The sequence below is a fragment of the Podarcis raffonei genome, chromosome Z (genome assembly GCF_027172205.1).
Source record: "Podarcis raffonei isolate rPodRaf1 chromosome Z, rPodRaf1.pri, whole genome shotgun sequence".
In the NCBI taxonomy this organism is placed as follows: Eukaryota; Metazoa; Chordata; class Lepidosauria; order Squamata; family Lacertidae; genus Podarcis; species Podarcis raffonei.
The window spans coordinates 26,657,998-26,684,824 of NC_070621.1; the positions used below are offsets into that span (position 1 = coordinate 26,657,998).

Consider the following 26,827-nt stretch of genomic DNA (forward strand, 5'->3'; position numbering starts at 1 on the left):
TCAGCATCTGAGGCCTTAGGTAGCTGCCTCCCTTTGCATAGTAGGGCCAGCTCTGTCAAGTTGATGTTAATATTTCTCCACATGGTTGCATTGCTTAGTATTTTTCAGAATGTTTTTCATAGGCCAATGGGCCAGACCCATTGTACGTGCAGTTCTTCCTACATTTTAGTAAGGGTGCGGGAAATCCAGGGCTGCATGCACACCATGCACTTCAAGCTCATTCTGCTTCCCTAGAAAAGATTCATAGGAAGTGTAGTTTACTCCTCACAGGGCTACAATTCCCAGCACCTTTAACAAACTACAGGTACCAGGATTTTGTGGTGGGGGGAGTAATGTGATTTAAATGCATGGATATACACAGCCTAGATAGCCTCTTCTGCTTCTATAATTCTAGGAAATGGTCTTATACCAAGTCAGACCATTGGACCATGTAACTCAATACTCTCAACATGGCTGGCAATGGCTCTTAAGGTTTGCAGTCAGTCTTGCCCAATCCCTACTTGGCTATGCCAGTGGTGGGCATGGCCAGAGGCAAAAGTGGGAGTGGCCAACACTGAAGCAAGCAATAGATGTGACTTTGTACAACACACGCACGCACAACATACACATCTCTCCATCCAGGCATGGGAAGGCATCTCAGAGGACATATTCCAACCAGTAAAAGTGCTCAAGAAGTGTGTAGGGGGTGTGAGAATCCTAGGAACCAGCTAAAAGTGCCTGTAATGCCCCATTTCTTCTCTTACTTGTCACCTAGGTTGGTGGTTGAAGTAAAATTCCACAATGGCAATGAGACAGAGCCCTCTACACCTGAGGGCATTAAGCTAGCTTAGGAGGCACAGGTTCCTTATTCCAGTTGTAAATTTTCCCAAAAGAAAGAACAGTCCTACCCTTCCGGCTCCCCCATCACATTCTGTTCTTGCTTTGGTGGGGAGAGAGCTACCCGTGTTTCCACTGAAAGAAAAATGCAGGAAGCCTTAAAAGTCAACCTGACCTATAATCCCCAAATTTCTTCTTTGTGCTTAAAACGGCAATCAGATGCTGAATATTTTTGAAACCGTAAAAACCCTCCAGAGTGCCTCTTCAAGTCAATATCTACTTTGTTTTCAACGATGGCTATAACAAAACATGAGTACCACAAATGCATCCACAAGAGAACAACATAATTGCCCCTACAAATAAAATTACTCCTCTATATTGTAGTCAACAAAATGTTCTCCTTGATGGCTTGTCCTAAAAGCTTTCCTGGAAAGGCAAGGTAGAAATGAATAGAATGGGGGGGGGGATAATTTAGGACACAAAGCAAAATTAAGCACTCTGGAATCACAATTATTTCAATGGTAGTGAGAGCTAAGTAAATCGATGAGAGTCGATGCCTCAGTTTTAGCACAAAGGCTAAAACAAAACTAAGTATTTTGTTGTCCTTTAACTCTGATACTGTTTAGAGGAAAGTAAAAATTAAACAAAAACTTGTGGGATGAAAAGCAAATCCTTCCACTCCCCACCAGGCAAGTATGAAATCACCATATTAAAAATGTTCATACAATGTTTTTCAGCAAATTCTGGAAATGAAATAGGGTTGTTATTCTCACAATTGACCTCATATTCCACCAACCACCTCAAACTAAGCAGAATGCAGAGCTATCCAGCAGTGGGAACGGGATGTTTAAAGCAGTATTTGGAGATTTTGACAAGATAAGAATGTGCATCCCTCATGTCCATCTAGATTGCAATGACATTTGGGGTGGGGGTGGGACAGAACCAACAAGGTCAACTATGCAACTTAATTTTTTGTTATCAACATCAACAGTGAATTCCATAATCATTCATCAGACAAGAACCACAATTAGCATATATATCCAAAGGCATGTCAGAACCATAAATTTCAGATTGCTTGATGAAGTTCCAAAGCAGTTTTTCCCATTCATTCCCAAGAGATGCTATTCTCTTTGGAGCAAAACCGCAATATGTGGTTTAACAATCAAATCCCTCTTCCCAGGGAACTCTTGAGAATTTTTGCTCTGTGAGGTGAATAGGGGTCTCCTAAGAACTCTCAGCACCCTTAACATAATATGTCAGTTTCCATGAATCTTTGAGGGAATCCAGAATTGTTAAAGTGGTATCACAGCACTTTCAATGTATGCTGTGAATGTGGACTAAAATAGAGTATCTTAAAAAACACAAAAAATGCACACTAACCAAAATAATGTACCGTAATCATAATTTGAAGTATTGGTTGGAAAAAAGAGGGAAGAGTGGAATGAAGATGAGCACAAGAAGATTAAATTGGGCTGCTCAAGCCCCATTTTACACTAAATATCCTGGGAAGAATTAGAGCATGTGTTCTTTTTACATTTTTTGTATTTAAAAAACCCTCATCCTCCCTGCACAATTCAGGAAGAAGGAAAGCAAAAGCACATTTCCCCCCTTTCTCATATTCACTGGTTTGCTTAGTTAAGAGATTTCTTACCTGCGCTTCACTAGAAGGTCCCTGGGTGGGCTACAACCTGAAGGAGCATCTCCACTCCCATTATTCAGCCCGGACACTGAGGTCCAGCTCCAAGGGCCTTCTGGCGGTTCCCTCACTACAAGAAGTGAGGTTACAGGGAACCAGGCAGAGGGCCTTCTCAGTAGTGGCACCTGCCCTGTGGAATGCCATCTCATCGGATGTCAAGGAGATAAATAAGTGTATGACTTTTAGAAGCCATCTGAAGGCAGCCCTATATAGAGAAGTTTTAAATGTTTGATATTTTATTGTGTTTTTATATTTTTCTGGAAGCTGCCCAGAGTGGCTGGACAACCCATGCAGATGGGTGGCATATAAATACTAAAAATAGTATTAGTATTCATATTAGTATCCTATAAAATCCAGTAAAACATTGAAACCAAACCAGATAAATGTACATCCAACAATACAAGCAGTCTCACAAACATCACACAAATATAAAGGTATGTCTGCAGCAAACGATGGAAACTATATAATGAGGCAGTACTGAGCTAGGTAAGGCAACTTCCTATCCCATGGTAGGGAAAATAGGGCACTGCCTCACCAATCTCAGTTTACCGTCACCCAACCTACACCCAGCTGACTGCATTCTTACTTTCAACCAGTCATGGCGTGGCTTTGCTTTTCGTTGACTATTGCTGCTCTTCCTTCCTTCCACCTTACCAGTGGCCAATGGGCACTGGCCACCACTGTTCCTATGTTCTGCAACATAAGTAACACCTATACTAGTTTTCTTTTCTTTTCCTTTCAGGTGCCACAGCTGGTCCAATTCTGACCGATCCCTGGAGCAGACTTCATCAGACGATGTCTTTGTTGACTTTGTGGCATCTCAGCCCTCACTTTATCTACAGCCTTCTGGCATCCTGCTGCAAGAGATGCCCCAGGCAATGGGTCATGGGGCTCTTCTCAAGAATGCAGATTCAAGCGGTCCCCCTTCTAGTGATTTCTCCTCTTCCTCCCCACTTTCAGGCCCTCCCTTGACACCAACCTTAATGGTTGATAAAAGCCCAAGTGCTCTTTCCTATGGCATTACTGAACTTGATGTTCTGGGCAATACACCACCACCAAGGCCTCCTAAGCCAACCCACTTCACAGACAAACGGGTTGAAGAGCCATCCAGTGGGGCCCTTCAGAATGGACACGTTGGGATCTCGTGTGCTCAAGGGGCATTGGTGCCAAGGAGAATCTCCTTGTCTGGATTGGACAGCATGAGAAGTTGGAGAGGTAAGGATGTGAATGGTCTTGTCTGTTAAGAGTTGGCCTTCCTGAGCTCATTTGACCGTCCCTGGTTTGTATAATTTCAGAGTTTGTTCCACCCTTACTCCATAGCTGGGAATGGAAGGAATTATCAGTTTGAGTTCTCTAGGTTTCTTGTTTTTCCCATCTTAAATTCAGTTCTCCACGTTTCTGTAGCAACTCATGAATTTTTGTTATTGTTGCTGTCAAAAAAATCCTCCTGAAAATTCTTCAGTGTTTAGGTACATATTTATCCTAAAAACCACATTTTTGACTGCAATTTTGACTGATGTGCACATTTTTGGAAGCAATTTCTCTTATCCTAATGCATTTTTGTATGTTATTTTGATGAATACTGTCATTTTTACACACAGTTGCCCTTAACATTGTTTGGTTGGAGAACTGCATCACATTGCAAACATGGGAGAAGTTCAGATTTTGAAGGGTGGCTTAGTTTTGGTTCTCCTATTGCTCTGATAAATTCGGCTTTAAATGCAGATTGAACCAAATCCTCCCCACCCCAATCCCTATCCATAGCACTGGTCTTCAACTAGTGAGTTAGGACCTACTGCTGCTATAGTGCTTAGTGAAGGAAGACTTCTTAATTTTTCTGGTGCTGATTATTGTTTTGATGTCTTTCATCTTTGCTGGTTTTGAAGGGAGGGTTGTGTGTTTGTATTTTATGCTGCTCTTGGTGATGTTACTATTCTTATTCTGGTTGTTGTTTTACATTGTTTGTACCTTTTCAAACTGCATTTACATTTTGTAAACTAACCTTGGAATTTTATTGAAGTGGTTGGGGGTACAAATGTCTCAGATAAATGAAATAAGCTTGCAGCTGTAACTGACCGTAAGTCATATTGATTGGTTTGCTCCCTGTGATGTCTGTCACAGGGCCATTCCAGAACAGTTTTTCAACTTCGGAAAAACTGGGATTGTGTGAGTTTTTTATTTTAAATAAGTGAGGAAATGAACATTCTGTTGAATGAACACACTCCCTGAGCTTAAGTAAAGAAGACTGATAACCAAGTTGAAATGGGCAGAATAAGGAGGCTGTGCTGGTTGCTATGAGCTGTAATCTGAAACATCTGGAAAATATCAGGGAGGCAAAAGCTGGACAAGACAATTGACCATAGGAGCATTTTAATTAGTATGGCCATTCACATTTTGAAAGGAAGAGTAAGTGAAGTCCTCCTCGTCCTCCTCCTCCTTACCCTGGCCTTCACCAGCAGATCCAATTTAAAAATCAGTGTTGTTTGTTGTTTAGTCATGTCCTACTCTTTGTGACCCCATGGACCAGAGCACGCCAGGCACTCCTGTCTTCCACTGCCTCCCGCAGTTTGGTCAAACGCATGCTGGTAGTTTCGATCCAACCATCTCGTCCTCTGTTGTCCCCTTCTCCTTGTGCCCTCCATCTTTCCCAACATCAGGGTCTTTTCCAGGGAGTCTTCTCTTCTCATGAGGTGGCCAAAGTATTGGAGCCTCCGCTTCACGATCTGTTCTTCTAGTGAGCACTCAGGGCTGATTTCCTTCAGAATGGAGAGGTTTGATCTTCTTGCAGTCCATGGGATTCTCAAGAGTCTCCTCCAGCACCATAATTCAAAAGCATCAATTCTTCGGCGATCAGCCTTCTTTATGGTTCAGCTTTCACTTCCATACATCACTACTGGGAAAACCATAGCTTTTACCATTGGACCTTTGTTGGCAAGGTGATGTCTCTGCTTTTTAAGATGCTGTCTAGGTTTGTCATTGCTTTTCTCCCAAGAAGCAGGCGTCTTTTAATTTCGTGGCTGCTGTCAGTGTTAAAAGCTGTTAAAACAAATGACAGTCACAGGAATAGGGTGGCTCTTGAAAACATTCTTCTCTGGTGTCAAAGGCCAGGATAAAGATGTGCGGCTTCTGCATTCGCCAACAGCTGTATAGTGAAGGTGCCAGAAACACCTATTTAAGGAGGGAATGCCACAAATTAGGGAGAGTCACAGACAATTTGCTCTCCCAAGCTGCTACCACCTTGAACTTCTGAGAATGGCAGAACTACCCAGAGGGCTCCCTGAGCTGATCTCAACATCCTACAATGGCCTGTAGGAGAAGGAGGGGGGTCTCTCAGATGTTTGGGGCCTAAGTTGTTTAGGGCTTTAAATACTAGTGTGAGGATATTGAATTGGGCCCAGAAACAAACTGGCAGCCACAAACTGCTGCTACTACTCCTGTTGCTTTTTAATATGCACATTGCATTGTATGGAACCTATTTTGTTTTAATTTATTAACAGTGTATCTCGTCTTTCTGCCTTGAAGAGAGGCCCTCTGCACACCTTCAGATAATTCTGAAGAATGTTTTTGCCAGCTCATTTTATCAGTGTCCTGTGCAGTTCTTGGAAGCTTTTGAGAGAAACACCCATCACTGGAAGTGTTATTCTCACTAACAGCCTTGAGTTGCTGGGGAAGCAGACTTTCTAAAAGCATGTGTGCTACTTTACACGTAAACACACAGAAATGTGCACACACACAGCATATTCTTAAAGAGCTTTTCCAGATGGGAAACCCACAATTTTATTCTTTTGTCTATTAGTTTACTTATTAATTGACTTGCAGTTTAGCTGACTACATTGCAGCTCTGATCTGTGTTGGCTCCAGGATTTTGGCCACCCTAACCTGGAAGAGGGGACACGGGTGGTACTGTGGGTTAAACCACAGAGCCTAGGGCTTGCTGATCAGAAGGTCGGCGGTTCGAATCACTGTGACGGGGTGAGCTCCCGTTGCTTGGTCCCAGCTCCTGCCAACCTAGCAGTTCAAAAGCACATCAAAGTGCAAGTAGATAAATAGGTACCGCTTCAGCGGGAAGGTAAATGGCGTTTCCTTGCGCTGCTCTGGTTCGCCAGAAGCTGCTTAGTCATGCTGACCACATGACCCGGAAGATGTACGCCAGCTCCCTTGGCCAATAAAGCGAGATGAGTGCCGCAACCCCAGAGTTGGCCACGACTGGACCTAATGGTCAGGGGTCCCTTTCCCTTAAACTGGAAGAACTGGACATGCAATTCGAAAATTCTCTTTGGCTGATCTTCTTGGATACTTTGTGCAAAGTAGAATGGGTAACACTATGTGGGCAGTGGGGCCCCATTTTGCTCTAGGGGGCCCTGGCAAATGCCCAACCTTGCTCCCCTCTGGCCCCAGTTACTGCTGTTAATTTCTACATCCACCAATGTCCAGGGCACATATTGTGTGTGGCATCAATGTCCCACCTCACAATGGAGAACCCTCCATGCTCTCACTAGTATGCAAGTGGAACTCCTTCTGATGTAGTTTGAGTGCTAGAGACTGTGGCATGGAACAGGGCCTGCCCATACAGCCTCACAGGCCCTTCCATATCACCTTTTAGCACACAGAGGGGGCTGTGTGACACACTCCCCTCCAGAGTAAGCCAAGCAAAAAAGGGATCTCTGCCCAGAGATGCTTTCGATCTGACTTTGCAAAAGACGGAACAACAGGAGAGAGTGGAAGTCAGTGGATTTGTTCAATCTCTCCTCCTCTTTGATTTGTCTGATCTCGCGCTCTTCCTCCCTGCATGATTTCTGCCTGGAAAAGGCTGTCACCAACCAGCTTAGCACAAACAGGTAATGAAATGGACAAACTTTGGATGTTTGGATATCTGAATCTGGTGTGTATAGTGAGGTTTGGGCACAATTATTTATGTTTGGTTAAGTACATTTTCACATAGCGAGCAGGTAAAAGCAGAACCTTCAAACTGCACACAACAGGCTAGGATTGTATCCTCTAAGACCTACCTTTTGTTGAACAGCTAATTAAATTCCTATGGGTTTTCTTTTTTCTTTTTTTTGATTTGCAGCTGACTTGGAAGGAAATTCCCTAAGACGCAGGGATAAGAGGCTTAGCTTGAATTTGGTAAGTGCAGTACTGTCTTACACACACACACACACACACTTATTTAGCATGGTTTTAGAAGTGAACATTAACAAGAAATTAACCAGCCTATGCTGTCTGATCAATATATAATAAATGGTTACCCAATCCAATGTAACAAAATAACAGCATTTTTTCATATGTTTAGGCCAAGGTTTCCCAAACGTGGGTCTCTCAACTGTTTTTGGACTATAATTCTATGGTTGCCATATTTCAAAAAGTGAACATCCAGACACAAAAGTTGAGCTCCCAAAAAATAATTAAGTTCTCCCTCCCTATTTTTTAGGAAAATCACCAAAAAATCAACACTTCCTATATAGGCTGCCATAATGCCTGGGATTTCCCAGACATTTCAGCTGCTTTTCATAAATGTCACCTGAACACTATTTTCGATGGACAAATCTCGGCTATGTCCAGGAAATTCCAAACGTATGGCAGCCCTATACAATTCCCATCATCCTTGACCACTGGTCTTGCTAGCTATGGATGATGGGAGTTGTAGTCCAAAAGCTGGAGAACCAACTTTGGGAAACACTGGTTTAGGCTGCAACTCTGTGCCCACTTACAGTGGTGCCCTGCAAGACGAACGCCTCGCAAGACTGAAAACCCGCTAGACGAAAGGGTTTTCCGTTTTGGAGGCGCTTCGCAAAACGAATTTCCCTATGGGCTTGCTTCGCAAGACGAAAAAGTCTTGCGAGTTCCTTCGGGTTTTTTTCCCTCCCCCCCCCCACTTTTCCTAAGCCGCTAAGCCGCTTATCAGCTGATCCACTGATAAGCCGCTTAACAGCTGATTGCTAAAAGCTGCTAATAGCGCTAATCCGCTAAGCTGTCAATGGGCTTGCTTCGCAAGACGAAAAAACCACTATACGAAGAGCCTCGCGGAACGAATTAATTTTGTCTTGCGAGGCACCACAGTACCTGGGAGTAAGCCCCATTGGACCAAAGGGGCCTTATTTCTCAGTATAGTGGCAGTGGCTCTCCAGGGTTTCACACAGAGGACTTTTTCAGTGATGTCTGGAGACTGAACCTGCTGCCTTTTGCATGCAAAGCAAGTGCTCTTCCACTGAGAATTTAATTAATTAATTAATTAATTATCCCTTCATCCAAGGATCAGAGGGTGGTTTACAATTGAAAAATATGAAATAACGCTGAGGATATATCAAGGGCTCTGTCCTCCTTCCACTGTCTGTTTCTGCCAAGGATAGTGCAGTCAGAATGTTGCAAATTCAAATCAAAGATAATGAGAGGGAAAGAGAGAGAAGTAATTGCTGCATTACATGCATATATACATATTGACATGGTAAAAGCTAAACCAAGGTTCTTCAGCCTTCGGACCCCAGATGTGGTTGGACTACAAGTCCCATCATGCTTGGCCATTAGCTAAACTGTCGGGATTATGGGAGTTGTAGTTCGACAAAAACATATGGTGGTGATGATTGATTGATTGATTGACACAGCCCCGATCTGAATTGGACTCACACAATGAGAGGACAGGAATGGAGTGTCCTGAAAGAAGGACTAGGCATAGAACACTAAACAAGAGCACTCCATGTTGCAACATTTTGTTGGAAGCCCCTACTGTCCATAATATTTATGTGTTAATTCATTTTCTGTTCCACATTTCAAAAGAGGTCTCTGGGCAGTTTACAAATACCAACAAAAAGGAATCGATGTAAGATATACAATGCCAATTCCACTTTCAGAATGAAACAGTATTAATACCAAGTTTACTGTAATACTGATCACAATAATTCCACATTTTAAGTATGAACGGAAGGGATGTAGCTTGGTGGTTAAGCATCTGCTTTGCATGCAGGTTCAGTCCCCGGCATCTGCAGGTGGAGTTGAGAGAGATCCTCGTCTGAAACCTTGGAGAGCTTCTGCCAGTCAGTGTAGAGGATACCAAGCAAGATGGACCAATAAGGCAGCTTCCTCTGTATGTTGTTCTAAAGTAACGTAATAAATTAAATATATTTAAACAATGTACCATATTTACTTGAATGTAATATGCACCTTTTTTGGCCAAATTACTTTCTGAAAATTAGGGTGCGCATTAGAGTTGATGGTGCCAGCAAATACTTTTCTGGTTTCAAGGTTTTGAAAACTGAGGTGCGCATTAGATGCGATGGCATTTGCATAAATATGGTACATTAGTAAGGCAGCTAAAAACCACAAAAGCAAATTATATACATGATTCAGGTAGGTAACTGTGTTGGTCTGACACAGTCAAAATAATTTTTAAAATTAAAAAAAAAATTGTCCAGTAGCACCTTAGAGACCAACTAAGTTTGTTCTGGGTATAAGAAGTGTGCATGCACACAAAAGCTTATACCCAGACAAACTTAGTTGGTCTCTTAAGGTGCTACTGGACAATTTCTTTAATTATATACAAAACAAGAAAAGACATCACAATAATAATACTAATATAGTTATTAGTGAGTCGTCTTCCTCTTGGTTAGCCCAAGAAATCCAAACTTCCAGTATGCCATTTTTTAGACTTGAAAAATTATTAGGGAGGAATTTAGCCCAGAGCTAAATGGGGTGTGCACACAGGAAATGGGGTCTGCTCATGAGGGCCATACAAGAGAGGCCTGGAAGGTTGCATTTAGCTCCTGATGCAGGACTCCAAGCTAGTCAGGAGGCTGAACCTGAGAGAATCCTGGGCAAAGGGGAGAGTGGATGGATAGGTCCAAGGTTTGGCACCTGATTTCTGATTTGGAACCCTTCTGTTAACCAACTTTCCCTTTCCCTTTCCCTTTCGTGCTTATTTCTAAAGCCAAGTCGTTTTAGCCCTCTCTACTCCAGCACATCAAATAGTTCAGAGGACAGTTATGTGCCAATGCACCCCAGCATCTCCCCACCGATCCCAGGATCTGACTGCACACCTGACGGCTACATTCCCATGAGTCCAGGCTCAGCTACGTTTATCCGCTCTGCAGCCAGCATAGAAAAAATCTCCAGCCCTCTGCCTGAGCTCCCCACAGACCTGGAACCACCTCCGGTGAACCGGGATCTCAAGCCTCGTCGAAAATGTAAGCTTGTCTTTCTTCAAGCTGTTTTTCGAGCACCTCTATGTGTTTATCTTGGGAATTTCGGGAGTTGATTTGATGGGTCCAGAAAGTGGATATCGGGGACAGTGAAGAAGTCCAGGACAAATTCAGCCTAGGGGCATGTCCTGAATACAGCGGCTAGGTCTGCAAGCTCCCATTTTAGTTTTCCACAGTGGCTTCACTGGCACTCTGCTTCCAATTCTGCCATCAAGTAAGCCAGCGGTGGGCAACCTCTGGCCCACAGGCTGAATTAGGCCTTCCAGACCTTCCCATTGGGTTTGTGAGGCTTTTTCAGTCAAACCACACCCACATTCCTTTCGTATGAGTGGTGTGAAGCAAGTAAAGGTTGGACTGGGCTGAATGGGGGTTTGCTTGTGCTGCCAATCAGATTTGATGACACCTGCAAACCCTTGTGGGGATTGATGAAGCTTTCCGGATTGTGGCTGTGCCCTCTTGGTTCGATTTCAAACTATCCACGTGAAAATGGGCCACCTGCTGTCATGGTGATGACAGGAGATTGGCAGGTGACTGGCCCACAGAGGAGTGGGGACGTGATCTGCTGCCCAGATCCAGTTTCGCAACCCGAGGTAAGCGCAGGGCTGAGGACCCACTAGTATATGAGGGACCCCCACCAGAGGCCCCTATGATTAATCTGATTTGCTCAAACTTGGAGCTGGAAAACAAAGGACAGAAAAAACAGCTGATGTTTGAGCAAATACAACATTCATTGGGTGGGTCACTTGTTAACTACAGGCTTGAGGTATGTTTTTTCTATTCTCAGAAGTCATTCAAGAAGTAGGTGTCTTTGGGACTGCAGTCTTAGTAGTGGAGTTGGAAAGCCAGGAGGTTGGTCTGGCTTTCCAGAGGAACTAAACTGGTATCTGAACTGTACAAAATCTGGCCTGCAGGAGTGCAGGCCAGAATAATGTTAAAATAAATATGCAGAGGTAGATGAGATGGTTGAGGGAAAGGACTTAGAGGCAGGAGATGTGGTTGTGGATGGGCTGTTGGTCAGGTTGCAGACGGGAAGGGAGGGAGGGGCTTCATTGCTACTTGGTGAACAAGATGCTCAGACCAAGCCTGGAGCAACAGTTATTTAGAGCCAGCCAGGTCCCCATTGGTCGCCTCAAATCAAAGACCTGGCTTGTGTTGATGAGATTGCAGTACCTTCCCTGATCATTAAAAGGGTGGTGCTGTTACCCTGGAAAGATCAGACCAGAAACTCCTTCAGCCTATGAGCTACTTTGGAGTAGCAAGAATATTTATTTTATTGCATTTATATCCCACCTTATATCCCACCTTTTCTTTGAAGGAGAACATAGTTCTCACCCTCCACAATCCCTACAACAACCATGTGGGGTAGGTTAGTCTTAGTGGCAGTGATTGATCACCCAGTGAGCTTCATGGCAAGTGGGGATTTGAACCCTGGCCTCCAAGGTCCTGGTCCAACACTCTAACCACTACACCACTGTGGCTCTCTAAAGAAATTAAGGAAGCTCTGCTACCTGAGTCCACAGTACGGGCCCCCTGATGTCATAAACTTCCTTTCTTGGAACTGCTTCCATCCTGTTAAGTAACCAGCTACCCACACAGCAAGTTTACAACCGGATCTGCCCCTGTCCTTGGCCAGCTCTGTGGCAGTAAGAAGTCTTCTCTCTTTAAATCTTCAGTCCGACCACCTCCGCTGGACCTGCGAAACCTTTCCACCATCCGAGAACATGCTGCCTTAACCAGGACGTGGACTGTGCCTTAGTAAGTGGGTGTGAAACCTGTTCCAACATTTTTTTTAGGAGATTGGCCTTGGCAGATGGTTGGAGGAACTATTAAAATAGTATCCCTGGATCTCAGTATGGGGGGCGTTTACCTAGTATCTTGCTGAGCTGTATGGGTCATGAATGAACAACTTACTGTTCTTTCACCAACAAGGCCTCACACATACACTCATGCCTAATACGGACATCACAAAGCAGCGGTAAGTGTCAAAATAAGTACACACAGAATACATTTTTTAATTATAATGTTATAATACATTTGGAGAGGCATACCAAGTCAAAAGGCATATAGGGTTTTTCACACTTAACTTTTTTTCTGGTGGCATAGTTGTTCCCTTTGGTTTTCTGTTTTGTTTTGTTGCATACTGCCATATGACTTTGTTATTATTCAGCTACTATTTCAGAATAATGTACTAAAAAAGAAAAGATTTTTTTCTTCTTCTTCTGCCACATCAAATCTGACATTCATTAAGTTGAGGCCTTGAGGCCAGAAAGGACATCACCGCACCTGATTTATACCCAAACATTAATATAATTCACTTAAGCTATTTTACTTGCAGAGAAGGAGAGCAAGTTTAAACTGCCAATGTCGAATCTGCCTTTTATATTTCTAACATACTGCCTCCACAAGCTTCCATACTATAACAAACACAGCAAGTATTCTTTGCAACTAATTAGAGCCAGTATACAATCCTGGAGCATAAATTCCACCTAGGCTGGATCTAGACGCATCAAAGAAGTGTTTCAGTTAAACAAGTTGCAAATTTTGTAAGAGAAATTGGGTTGGTAAAAATGGAACTCCACAGCGCCATCTGGTGTCACAGTATTAGAATGCGTAAACCGCATCTAAAGCCCCTTGCTTAAAATCTATTTTATAATTTCAGTTTTTTAGAAAAATCAATCCTTGCTCTGAAAATTTGCACTAAGGATAGCAAAATAAAAAATAAATAGGAAGCTGACTTGACTATTGCTTGAAGATGACATTTCTAAGATCAAGTGTAGCGTAGCTGTGAATGTTGAACAAACATCAGCCCAAAGCAAACATCATTTGATACACTGATTCGGTTGCACTGTTTCTGTGAGTTATGGGCAAATAAATTGTGCTTCACATGTAGTGTTGACCCAACCTTGTTTAGTTTTAATGACATTTCTTTTAAACATTAGCATTCCTTACAGGAAAATTATTTATATATTGTCTCATTCCACAGGGAGACTGTAAGCAAAGTTTCTAAACAAACTTTCAATACAAATTCTGTGGATCTCATCCCTGCTTTTTAAGAAGACAAGAAAATGTTTTTCTTTCCTCCCAAAATTAAATTGGCTTCAATTAAACAGAGAGATTTGCATCATTCTTGCTTTAAGACAGCACATGTCTTTGCAAGCTCAATGGTGATCTTTGGAGCAGGGATAACCAACGCGGTGCCCTCCAGATATTGTTGCACTGCAGCTCCCATCACCCTGGACCTTTGGCCATGCTGACTTAGACTAAAGGGAGTTTGAATACAACAAAATCGGAGAAGGGCCATAGCTCAGTTTTAGAGCATCTGCTTTGCATGCAGAAGGTCTAAGTTCCAAAACCTGGAAGGTCCAGGTAGGACTAGGGCAGAATCCTGTCAGTCATTGTAGACAGTATTGAACTAGATGGACCAACAGTCAAATTTGGTATAAGGTAGTTTCCTATATTCCTAATACAGTGGTGCCTCGCAAGACGAAATTAATTCGTTCCGCAAGTTTTTTCTTCTTGCGAGTTTTTCGTTTTGCGAAGCACGGTTTCCCATAGGAATGCATTGAAAATCAATCAATGCGTTCCTATGGAGACCGTCTGGGGACAGAGGGGAAGCGCCACGCGCCTTCCCCTCTGTCCCTGGACCTGTTTTAAAGCAAGGGGCAGCGGGGAGAAGATCGCTTCTCCCCGTTGCCGCCCCTTGGTTCAAAAGGGGTCCGGGGAGCCTTCCCCTCTGTCCCCTCTTTTGAAGCAAGGGGCGGAGGGGAGAAGATCGCTTCTCCCCGTTGCCGCCCCTTGTCCCCTCTTTTGAAGCAAGGGGCGGAGGGGAGAAGATCGCTTCTCCCCGTTGCCGCCCCTTGGTTCAAAAGGGGTCCAGGGAGCCTTCCCCTCTGTCCCCTCTTTTGAAGCAAGGGGCGGAGGGGAGAAGATCGTTTCTCCCCGTTGCCGCCCCTTGTCCCCTCTTTTGAAGCAAGGGGCGGAGGGGAGAAGATCGCTTCTGCCCGTTGCCGCCCCTTGGTTCAAAGGGGGTCCGGGGAGAGAGGGGAAGGCGCGCGCGCCTTCCCCTCTGTCCCCGGAGATTGCGGGGCTGGCAACGAGGAGAAGCGATCTTCTCCCCGCCGCCCCTTGCTTCAGAAGAGGTCCCCGCTATCCCCGGAGCTTGCCGGGCCAAGCTTCGTTTTGCGAAGCAAGCCCATAGGGAATTCTTGCGAAGCGGCTAAGAAAACGAAAAACTCCTTCGTCTAGCAAGTTTTTCGTCTTCTGAGGCGTTCGTCTTGCGGGGTACCACTGTATCTGGTGATCACTACATTGGCTATCCCTACCTTGAGGGGTTCCTGCCTTTCTCCTGGCACCCCAGGGAGTTTTCTTAGTAAACCAGATTAGGTGCATATGTAGTTATTCTATCTTCACAACTGTTCTGCTCCAGCGGATGACTCCAATGGAAAGAGCATTCTAGCTAAAGTAGGGGGTTCATGGAAAAAGCGGTCAGGTTCCTGCAAGCAGCGTTAGTTGAGGCAATGCAAGATTAGAATGGATGGCTCCATGTGAAACTCCAGCTAGAGCAAATTGTATTAGAGCGTACAAAGAGGTCAGGCCAGAGTTCAACATCCTGTTCTTACAGGATGTTATGGGAAGCCCATAAGCAGGACCTGAATGCAACAGCAGTAACTGGCATCCGTTGTGAATGTTGCTTCAGCAACAGATAACTCATAACTGAGTATTTAAGCAGAGGTTTATCTCAGCCAGGGTGGTTAGCTCTGCCCACAATAGGAGAAGCCTATTTAGTTAAAGAGGCCTTGCTTGTTTCAGCAGCCATTTGAGAATTTTGGTTGCAGCTACAGAGTTAATTCAGTATATTTCAGTATTGTTGTAAGAAGCAGTAAGCTTGTTACCTGTTCCTTCCACTTCTTCTCCCCAGCCTATTTTCTTCATTCTCGCACATACATACATATACATAAATATATATGTGTGTGTTTATGTGTAAAACACAGGAATATATATTTCTATCAGTATTAACTGAGCCTAAATTTCTCAGACATTAGCTTTCTGAGAAATGTTCTGCTTTCATACCATGGAGCAAAACACTGGGGAGAGAAGTAATATCAGGAACATAATTCTAGATGGACAGAAGGTGAGAGGGGAAAGGGTTAAGAATCCCTTCCCCTCCGCCATACCTGTGCTCCAGCTGATTCTTCATGGCACCTGCTTTTCAATTAAAAAATTCAAGTCCTCCATAGACTTTTCACCATCTCCTTTTGGGATGTTCAGCCTTCCCCAACCTGTTACCCTCCAGAAATGTTGGGCTACAGTTCTCATCATCTTTGACCATTGGCTGTTCGTGCAAGCGCTGATGGGAGTTGTAGTCTAGAATGTCTGGAGGGCTGGTCTAGTTTACCCTGAGATGGCTTGTGCTCCAGTTCTGCTTGTGAGTATGCACTCTATCTCTCTTCATCCATTCTTTCTTGGCCATTTAGTAGCTAGCTATGGATGGTGGCAAATCATACTGATATTGTAACATCCTATCCACTGTGTTGATCTGTTCCTCAGTACAGTGGCACCTCAAATTAAGTACTTAACCTGAGGTACCACTGTACCTACTACTGGTCTACCACAGTTCTATTAGCCTGTCCTCTTAAAGGAGGGGTAACCGATGTGGTGCCTTTCAGATGTTGTAATACAAAGTCCATCACCTCCAGCCACCATGGTCAATTGTTAGGGATGACGGGAGTTGTAGTTCAGCAGCATCACGTCCTAGAGATTTCAGACAGGATCAGGCTGTTGGTTATGTGTGAATGTTGTAGTCCAAACTAGGAAAGCGTTGTTGTTTCTATACAGTGGTACCTCGGGTTAAGAACTTAATTCGTTCTGGAAGTCTGTTCCTAACCTGAAACTGTCCTTAAACTGAAGCACCACTTTAGTTAATGGGGCCTCCTGCTGCCACTGTACAGTTTCTGTTCTTATCCTGAAGCAAATTTCTTAATCTGAGGTAATATTTCTGGGTTAGTGGAGTCTGTAACCTGAAGCGTATGTAACCTGAAGCGTATGTAACCTGAGGATATCACTGTACTGTTATTTCTATCTGAGGATGAGAGGGCAGTTTGTAATATAAAAACACAAAAATACATACCATAGTAATAAACAATACTAATACCCCACCCACCCAGTTTAAAAGGCCATAGTTTGTTTAATGAAAGGCATGGGAGAAGATGTTTTTGTTGGATGCCTTAAGATACGTAACAAAGCACTACTTTTGCACACTTGAAGATCTGTGCTAGAGCCCTGAACCAGCTTTGTAAGATGCTTCCATTTGCATTTACCTGATAAAACCAGGGGGTGCTTGCCCCTGAAGTTGGTAAAAAGATGGGACAGTGAATAAAAGGATAAAGTTCACTGATGAACACTGGAAATATCTAGCTTGCCAGCTTTTCTTCTTAAGATGATGTCTTAAGAACTTGTGGTTGGTTTGAAAAACATTACACAGACATATCTGGCAATGGATTTGGCAGCATTTTTTACTTTGTAAGAGGACTGAGTAGCAGACATTTCCCATGTGCAAATAACGTATCTTTTTGCAGATGATTCACGGTGGTTGCAGTTCCTCTGCATATAGTTGCAGTAGCTAATTAATTTGTTTCTGCCTCCAAAACTGTTGCTAGCCATACAGCAAGACAAGTGCTTAGGCCCCTGATGTGACGGACATTTGCCTCTGTTTATGCTCCTTCCTTGACCATTCTTTGATGTCTGCAGCTTTCCCATAATGCCATGGCGGCCATTTTTACTGTTAGATTCGATTGCAGAAATGACTAATTTCCCAAGAGGACACTGATGAGATTGTAACCTCCTTTGTTAGCTAACTTAACCTCTGTAGTGTTGCTGGGTTTTGGGCGGGCTTATTCCCCACACTGGGCAACGTCAGGTTTTGGCTTGGTTTCAGAGCATCTGTGAAAACTCTTCTTTGACTTCTCTTTTGTTTGTGTTTTGGGTTTCCCCCACCCTCCTCCTCCTCCTGCACTAGCAATCGAACAAGCTTTATCTCTCCAGAAAGAGACTGCATTAATTCAGCGAGAGTATTTGCCAGTTCAGTTTCCGGAGAGGAAGAAGAAAGTTACATTCAAATGGTAATCATTTTCATGCAACTCTCCTTTGACAAATCATGTGAGCGGAAAGGCTCAGAGAAGTCAAATTTTTCAGCCAAACATGTGGCAGGGGCTCCCCTTTGCCCTACTGAAGAAATTTAGTGCAGGCACACAAGGGCCAATTGAGGCAGTGATAAGGGAAGCCTTTTTCCAATTCCTACAGATCTCCGTTGTTCCCACAAGTGTTGGTGGCACATCTCCAAGCAATCTCAAACATATACATGGTGATTTGCTGGAGGCAAAGAGAGAACCTCAAAATTTTCCCTACCATTTTTAGACAAGAGCCTTTATGGAACCTCTTAAGAGCGCACAAAACTCCAGGGAGATATGTTGGGGAAAGATTGTAGCTTGATGGTTGAGCTAGCGTTTTATGTACAAAAGACCCCATGTCTTATTCCTGTATTTCCAGCTAGGGCTGGAAAAGAGATGCTGCCCGACACCCTAGAAAGTCATTGCCAGTAAGTGTAGATAACCTTTCCCCAACCTGGTGCCACCCAGATGATTTGGACTACGGCTCCTGCATGGCCAGCCATAAAGTATGTTGGGAGCTGTAGTATGACAAGCGGACCAGGTTGGGGAATAGTGGTGGAGACGTACTAAACTAGATAGACCAGAGGTCTGTCTCTGTATATGGTATGTTCTAAGCCCAAACACTACAAGGAAGGATTGTAGCACAGTAATAAAAGTAATTGCTTTACATGCTGTGGGGCTACATTCAGTCCTTAACATCTCCAAGCAATGTTGGGAAAGACTACCAGAAACCCTTGATAGCCACTGCCAGTGAGGGCAAAACAGGGGTAGCCAATGTAATGCCCTCCAGATGTTGCTGGACTACAACTCCCATTATCCCTGGCAATTGACCATGCTGGCTGTGGCTGATTGGAGTTGCATCCTGACAGTATCTGGAGGACAGCACATTGGCTACCCTTAATGTAGGAAACACTGAGCTACAAGGGCCAGTGATCTGACTCGGTATAAGGCAGCTTCCTATGTTCCTAACATTTTGTTGTCTTTTTGCATTGTACAAGGTTAGCCTTCCCCAGCCTGGCACCCTCCAGATCATTTGCAGGGGGCATACCTCCTAGCAGAACCCCATAATCCAAAACTTCTGGGGAGCACCAGGTTGGCCAAGACTGCAGTCTATGCAAATGTTTCCCTTGAACAACAGAGGTGCCTTAAATGGCCTGGTGAGAGCCAGGATGAGAAGGATTGGGAGCCGTAGAGATGTTGAAATAATATGGAAGCTGCCTCTCTTGCTAAAGCATGGTCATGGTTGTAGTGCAGGGGTGGAGAACCTTTTTCGCCCAATGGGCCAGTTCTTTAATTCCCACCTGCACAAGATACCTGTGACAAGTGGATGGAACCACCCACCTGTCAAAGTTGGCCACTGGGGGTGGCGGGAGGTAGAGGCTAAGCAGGAATGAACAACTTGTGCATCAGCTGATGGGTTGAGGGTTCAGTTGTTTCTTCAGCAATCAACCCTTTAAGGAATTTGGCATGGACAGCCAAACTGAGCAAGCTTGAATCCCCGCCTCACCCATCAGTTAGTGGGTAATCTACTTTCTGCAGCAATCAAGCCTGCCCATCAGCCCTAGTAAACCAAATTGGAAAACCTGGTGAACCAATATGATTTGTGGGCTGAAGGCTTCCTGCCCCTGCTGTAGAACATGAGGGAAAGGAGGAGAGTCTATAGGCAACATACACACACACACACACAACTTTTAAATTTGTTTTGACAATGCCTATTTCTTCATTTTCTTATGGTCATGGTTCATTCTCAACAGGAGCAAGCAACATCTCCATGCAATGGAGCATTCCAATGGCCAAAGAACTTCAGCCTTGATTACTTAGCACTGGATTTTAATTCCGCTTCTCCGTCTCCTGTACAAAAGGTAGGCCTTGCTCACAACAACTTCTGCTGCCGCTCCCTGACATCAGTAATAAAAATTAAATGGTGGCATGTAATATCCAATACCTGCTTCCTTTTTTTCACAAGTGAGCAGAGTATTGTTAGTGCTTCTTTAAATAAAGTTTGGGGAATCTTGGGCCCAGGAGCTGAGTGTGGCCCTCCAGGCCTTTGTATCTAGCCCTTGGAACTCTCCCCAGAACATACTCCTCACTGGCTCTGCTTCACACCCTAAATGTTTTTGCCTGGCTGCCTCTTGCTTGCCTGCATGGAAGTTGAAGAGGGGTGTGAATATGAAGATAAAATTCACATCCCTTGCTCTACCAACTTTTGCCTCTGACCCTGCTTGCCACTGGCATGTGGTCCCCAGAAAGTCACCAAAAGGGTATGCTCCCCTTGAGCTGAAAAACATTCCCCACTCTTGCATCAGAGCAGTGGCATAGCGTGGGTTGTCAGCACCCGGGGCAAGGCAAGTAATTTGCGCCCCCTAACCCGTGGATTTGCGCCCCCTAACCCTAACCCCCAGATGTTGCGCCCGGTGCGGCTGGCCCCCCCTGCACTCCCCACGCTACGCCACTGCATCAGAGGCAATTCTCTAGGTTCGAAACCCACTCCAGTCTTGCCTGATCAAGAGCTTTAACTCAGAGAAAAACCATTTTCCCTTCATCTCAAGGTGAACATATCACTGTACTGCACTTTCCTGTGTCTGGCAGGCCTGTTCTGGGCTGTGTGACAAGGTAGCAGATGGGGAATTATGTCTGAAACCAGTAGCAAGACAACAGGCATGCTTGCTTGCTGATGTCACCCCTGGCTTCAAGGTGAAAAAAGAAATGCCAGCTAAGGTTGGAGAGGAGGGGGGAATTGACAGAAGCCCAGCTGTAGCTGTGTTCATGTTTTGCACGTCCTCACATATGTTTGTTTGTTTGTTTGTTTCATTTCCTTCACCTTGGCAGAAACCTTTCCTCTCTGAAGAACAAAGAGTGGATTATGTCCAAGTAGATGAGCAAAGAACTCAAGCTCTCCAGAACACTAAGCAGGAATGGACAGATGAAAGGCAATCCAAAGTTTGAAGAGAGAAGCGTTGACTAGCTTGAATTTGCACATTAAAATCCAGGAAGTTTGGATGATTCAGCAGTGGCAGTGCAAAGCAGAAGTCTCTGGCATTGTGAAATAGAGTGATGGTCAGCCGCTTTCTTTAGAAGCCACATCTTTTGGGGGTGGAAGGAGCACATCAGTGAGAGAGGATTGAGTTGTACTATGTCCAGATCACATAGTCACTGTCATCTTCTCAATCCCTCCTTCCAGTAAGGACCTGTGGTACCATTTTAACACCTGAATTTGGTCCTCTCTAAACACTTAATGGGAACAAAAGTCTTGCAATGTCACATGAAACACTGCAGTTACTTATTTCTGTTTTAGATATATGTATATAAATGTATATATTCCTGCCTATTTAACAGATGCTGCATCTACTGTAGTGTCTGGTACTGACAGGTGTTTGAGAATAAGGGCTAAACATTGGAAACAATTTAAAAACAAACTTCTTTTTTTGCAGGGGTGGGGGGAGTGGGAGTTGAGGATTTCCCTTAGTATAATATGTTTAACTGTCATTCATTTATTGAAGAATGTAAATAGAACTTTGCACTGTTGACAATGGAAATAATTGTTCCCCTCTTGTGCTCATCATGCATCATGGAAAACTCACATTCACCACAGTTAATCTTGCCCTACTTTCGTGGCCACCTTTCCATCTGATGAGCTCACAATGCATTTGGGGTTTTCCTTTTCCTTCTGTTACGACCTGTGCTGCAAGGAGTTGCTTCCAACGTAGCACAAGCCCTACTGTGCATCCTCTCACTTAACTGAACCTTTCCGAAAGAAATCAGTGGAAGCAGCAAAGCTATTTCTTCTTTCATTAAAACAAAGCCTTGACACAGTCGGTCAAGCACCAGAAAGCATTATCTACACAGTAAAGGAAGAAAATGGCATTGAGATACACAGGGATAGTCATCTGGCTTATGGATCTCAACCAGGGCATTCGTCCCAGATGGCAGAGCAAGGATTTTGCTCCCACCGTTGATGCTAGAAAATGTCTGGAACAGACTTGCTAAAGCCTTTTAGCAGTAATATATTTCACTTCACTTCACATTTAGCCTTCTTTTAATAAAAATAAATGAGGATATAGCAACTCCGGTCTTCTGTTGGGGGCAGTGGTTTGCTAAATTGGGACTGTTTTAATGTTTCAAAGGGCTTCCACTCCCCCAGTTACCACCTCTCCCTCCCCATCCCTGCTGACAGGGCTCCTTTGTTTATAACAGCTTAGTAGCAGGCTGAAATTGAACCAATGAAGCTTTCACTAATCACTGCTCCTACATACACTGCTGGTTGGATATCTCTTGGGGCCGGCTGCAACACTGCTGCCTGTACAGACACTGCCAGTAAAGAAAAAGGGTAACTGCCAATAATTAGGTCTTGCAAACAGGTTCATTTCAATGAGTTGCTTGGTAGGGGTGGGCAACATGTCACCCTCTAGATCAGTGGTGCCCAAATTTTTTTCAAGGAGGGCCAGATTTGATGAAGTGAAGGGCCGTGAGGGCCAACCAAAGTTGTTGCACTTTTTTTAGGATTGAAGTTGTTGAGCTTTTTTATTATTATTATTAGGGTTGAAGTTGTTGAGGGTTTTTTTGAGGATTTTACCCCATAAACTGCCGAAGGGGCTGGATTAGACTTTGGACATGTCTGTGGTAGAGCCTTTGGCCAACAAGGGAATCAAAGGTGTGCTAAAGGTGGGAAAGGAGTTTCCAGAGGAGCTGAATGGATTATTTGCATCTGTCTTCAGAGCAGAAGACTCGCGAGTAACATAAAAGTAATAAGGTGAAACAGGAGAGATGCAAGCCGGAAAGGGCGACGGAAGGGCCTGGCCGGGCGGCAATTCACCTCGCAGGCGGTGCGCCATCCCTTTGGCCCAGGCGAGGCGGCGCCTGCTCGGTGACCTCCTCGCCCGTCTCCTCGTGAGGGAAACGCGGCGTCGGGGCGCCTCCGGCGGAGCAAGGCCGCTGGCCTTCGCCTTCCCCTCCACCTTCCTCCTTTTCACCGCGCCGCCTGCGCCTCCGCTGCCTCCCGCTCTCAGCGGGCCCTCCTGGGCGTCGGGCTCCAAGGGCGAAGGCGCCCCTCCTCGGCCCCACTCCACCATGCCCATCTGCAGCACGGGCCCCGCCACCGCGCTCCCGCCAGCTGCCCTGGCCGCTTCGCCCGCCTCCTCCTTGGGCTCGAAGCCCGGGTTGTCCTGGCTCCAGGCCTGCCTCGAGCAAGACGAGAGCGGCGGTGGCAGCGAGCAAGACGGAGGAGGAGAAGGAGAAGAAGCGCCGACGACTCCGCCGCCGACGATGCTGCCTGGCGGGTCCCACAGCCGCCCCAGTTCCAGATGCTCCAGGCCGCCGGGAGGGCATAGTCCTGCCATAGCCCCCCGACCCTGGATGAAGGCCGGCGCCTCAGAAATTTTCTCTCAGGCCGGCCGAGTAACGGCGCGGGAAGGGAGCGCCTTCACTTTCCCCACCGCCCGCCTTCCAGCCCCCCATCCCCGCCCACAGAGCGCCGCCTCGCAGGGGGAAGCGGGCAGGCCGGGCTGGCGGCTACATGGGCCACATGATGAGGTCTGGTGGGCCGGATTCGGCCCGCGGGCCTTGTGTTTGACACCCGTGCTCTAGATAGTCATGGACCAGAACTCCCAGCATTCTTGACCATTGGCCATGCTGGTTGAGGTGGATGGGAGCTGGGGGTCCAGCAACATCTGGATGGTCCCAGATTCCCCATCTCTGATGTTAGCACTGTGCAAGCTCCCTGTCCCTCTTTCAGTTCAAGACACAATTCAGTTTGGATCAATTCATACCCAACATCCAAATCAAAATTTGGAGATCCGAATCTTCAGTCCTCAGAGAGGCATGCATTGGGAAGCCAAAATGACCACAATCCTCCCCCTAGATGCATGACATTTGAATACATGGTAGCTTCTCCAGAGAGGGTTTCAGGTAGGTAGATCCAGGGGTTTATGTGCTAGCCACCTTTAAAGCTTGTCCCACCTCCACACACAAATAAAGTGTTTCAAAAGTAAAATGGCTGTAACTTCGTTGTTTTTGCATATAACTGCCTGCAGCTTGAAGACACCTGGTATGAGGTTGCCTTGTTAATAATTGGATTTGAATGTTACTTTCCCCTTGTTCATTGCCCATCTGCAGCAATGGCAGAGAGCAGTGGTGGGATCCAGCCCCACGTCAGAATAGTACCACAGATTGCCTTCAGTCTGAAGGTGTCAACACCACCACAGGAACAGTGAGGTCGTCAGAGGAAGCATTTCCTGATGGCACTGGAGAGCATACCTGTTGCTGCTCCCCACCCTCATCATTCCAAACGGAAGAATTCCTCCTCAAACCACCTGAGAACCTCAGGCACAGACACCGCCTCAGAGATGCTGATGTCTACCAGTGGGCTGGACTCAGTCCCTTCTGTTACCAAAGGGGAAGCCCCTGCCAGGCTGTTGCTGTCAGTGCCTACTCCATCCTCAAATGATTGCATGGCTATGGGACCAGGCTTGAACCTGCTTCCAAAAAAACCCCTCAAGACAGGCAAGAAACCACACAGGCTGCTGCTACTGCCCACCACCCCAGCAAGCAGTCCTAGGATGGACCAGGCTGACTGGTGGCAAACTAATCTAGCAGGTGGTGGTGCTGTTGCTGCCAGCATCTCTGGCCCCTCTGTCTCTGGTGGCACCACAGCTGCCCTGTGGAAGTGTGCTGCTTTTTTACTGTAGGTGTATGGTGTATTCAGAAGACGGACACCTACAAATGCAGAAAACAACACATCTGTAATGCAAACCTAACTAAAAAACTAGGGCCGTTTTGGGGGAGGGCATAAGGGAAGTGACACTGCCTAAGCAACAAACACTAAAGATACAGACAGTAAACAGGGTTTTCATTTTTTTTAGAATAAGATTAGGATTGGGAAAGCATCGTAAAACAAACAGGTATGTAAGAAAGAATGCTGGTATCAACTAAAGGTTAACAAAAGACAAGGTGAACGAAACCCACCAAATTTGTGCTGACATTCAAGAGAACTTGCAAAACAGTAAATGTCTCCGAGAGAGACGCCTGTAACAGTTCACCACCCTCCAACACTGTGATTGGCTATTAATGAGCAAAGTTCAAATTCCCCTTTCCCCACCCTGGTAGTCCCCTTACATGGCATTGATTTGCAACACTTTGAAGACAAGCTGTCTGTTTAGGGAGTGTTTTGCTGTGACTGGCTTGAGAGATGTCTTGACATGTTTCAGGCCTGCTTCAGGTTGGGATCTGTCCAGAGCAGTCACACAGCCCTACATGATATAGGTGGTTGACAAGTTTTGTCATTTCAAGCCATGAAATTATTATATACATGAGTGTTGGAATGTTGATCAACATAATATCCAGTTGATCAACTGGATATTTCTGTACCGTTAGGTAGAATATGTTGCAGAGCTGCAGTTGTAGGGACATAGGAAGCTGCCTTATACTGAGTCTATTTAGTTCAGTATTATTGACACAGATTTGGCAGCAGCTCTCCAGGATTTCAGACAGGACATATGCCCAAACCTACATAGAAATTCTGAGGGTTGAACCTGGGACCTTTCGCATGCCAAGCAACTGCTTCCCTACTGAGCTCTGGCCTTTCTAATGCATTGACCAACTAGATCAGGAAGGAAAACTGTGTCCCTCCATATTTTGTTGGATTCAACTCCCACTGGACCTGACAGTTGGCCATAGTCTCGGGCTGACGGGAACTGAAGTCTCAAAAATACCTGAGTGCAAAAGTTTTCCCATACCTGGACTAGATGGATCATTTATTCCAGCAAGAGTTGTATGTTCCGTTTCTTTCTATATAGACCACCTAGTTCAGATGCAGCATGTCACTTAGTGGTGGCTGGTGCTCATTGGGACTGGCAGGGTGGAAAGCAGTGAGTCCAACTGTAGATGGAGCCAGAGCCAATGACAAACAGAGCCAACTAATTCCAGTTTCTTCTTCATCCTCCATGCTTCTGACTACAATGGTTATGTTTTACCTCCAATTTCAGAGGCAGCATGCCTCTTCATACCAATTGCTGGGAATCGCAGGTGAGCAGAGTGCTGTTGTGCTTCTGTTCTGTTTGCAGGCTCCCCACAGGCATCTGGTCACCTAGTATGAGAACAGGATGCTGGAGTAGATAAGGCACTGGCCTGATCCAGTAGGCTGTTCTTAATGTTCTTGCATCCTGCCAAGTTCTACAAAGGCAGAACAGAAACTAATGAGGCGGAGGCAGCTGATCAACAGGGTCACCACCTGGACTGGTGCTACGTTTGAGGGAAGGCAGGTAGGGACTGATTGGGAAAAAATGGTGGGAGAAGGCTGTTGCCTTCATGTCTCGTCTGTGGACTTCCAAGATGCATCTGTCAAGCTGTCCACTGCTGGACAAGGTGGAGCCTTGGTCTAGTCCAGCAGGGTTGGTCTTGTGTTCTTACAAGTGGGGCATATGAACAAATATTGCAGTGTGGGGTGCTCCTGTCTAGAGTTCCAGCCAGCCAGCCAACCAACCAACAAACCGTGTCTTCTTTCAGTGGACTCTATTACATTTTCCTCCCTGTGGGTTGATGCACATGCACCAAAAAGAGCGAGAGACAACTTTTTGGGACCAAAACCATACATTTTGATCAATAAGCCCAGACAAAACATTTCAATAAATATTCACTGTAATATTTTCTAACTGAAAGCCTTATATAGATATTTAGCCTTATAAGTGGGACTTGTGGTGGAATGGTGCAGTGTGGAGAGCTCCAGTACAGTGTGCCAGCCATCTAGTCATAACCATTTCCCAGGACACTCCATTATATTTCCTCTCCACTAGTTTCCAATCCCAAGCAGACATTTAAGTTCCAATCCCAAGCAGATATTTTGTAGGTGCTAAAGCATGCACAGTCCTCGTTGGGCTGCATGGGAGATTTCCATGCCCCCTTAAATTCCCACCCCCAAGTAATTGTTTCTATTTCTGCAAACCTTGTAGTTCCTGCTAGCATGC

General features: G+C 45.2%; 1 protein-coding gene across 3 annotated transcripts in view; it reads left to right on the top strand.

The window, feature by feature from the left end:
• GAB3 (GRB2 associated binding protein 3) overlaps positions 1 to 23,859 on the top strand; it is an 81,760-nt gene extending 57,901 nt beyond the window's left edge. For 2 of the 3 annotated variants that reach the window (XM_053373564.1, XM_053373565.1), the window contains exons 4-12: positions 3,255 to 3,727; positions 7,584 to 7,639; positions 9,474 to 9,593; positions 10,434 to 10,689; positions 12,378 to 12,459; positions 17,720 to 17,822; positions 19,625 to 19,732; positions 20,700 to 22,283; positions 23,458 to 23,859. In XM_053373564.1, coding sequence (XP_053229539.1) covers positions 3,255 to 3,727; positions 7,584 to 7,639; positions 9,474 to 9,593; positions 10,434 to 10,689; positions 12,378 to 12,459; positions 17,720 to 17,822; positions 19,625 to 19,732; positions 20,700 to 20,816 — 1,315 coding nt within the window. In that variant the 3' untranslated portion in view covers positions 20,817 to 22,283; positions 23,458 to 23,859. The remainder of the gene's footprint in view (positions 1 to 3,254; positions 3,728 to 7,583; positions 7,640 to 9,473; positions 9,594 to 10,433; positions 10,690 to 12,377; positions 12,460 to 17,719; positions 17,823 to 19,624; positions 19,733 to 20,699; positions 22,284 to 23,457) is intronic. The other variant, XM_053373566.1, reaches the window with a different exon arrangement.
• Positions 23,860 to 26,827: the final 2,968 nt, after the last annotated feature.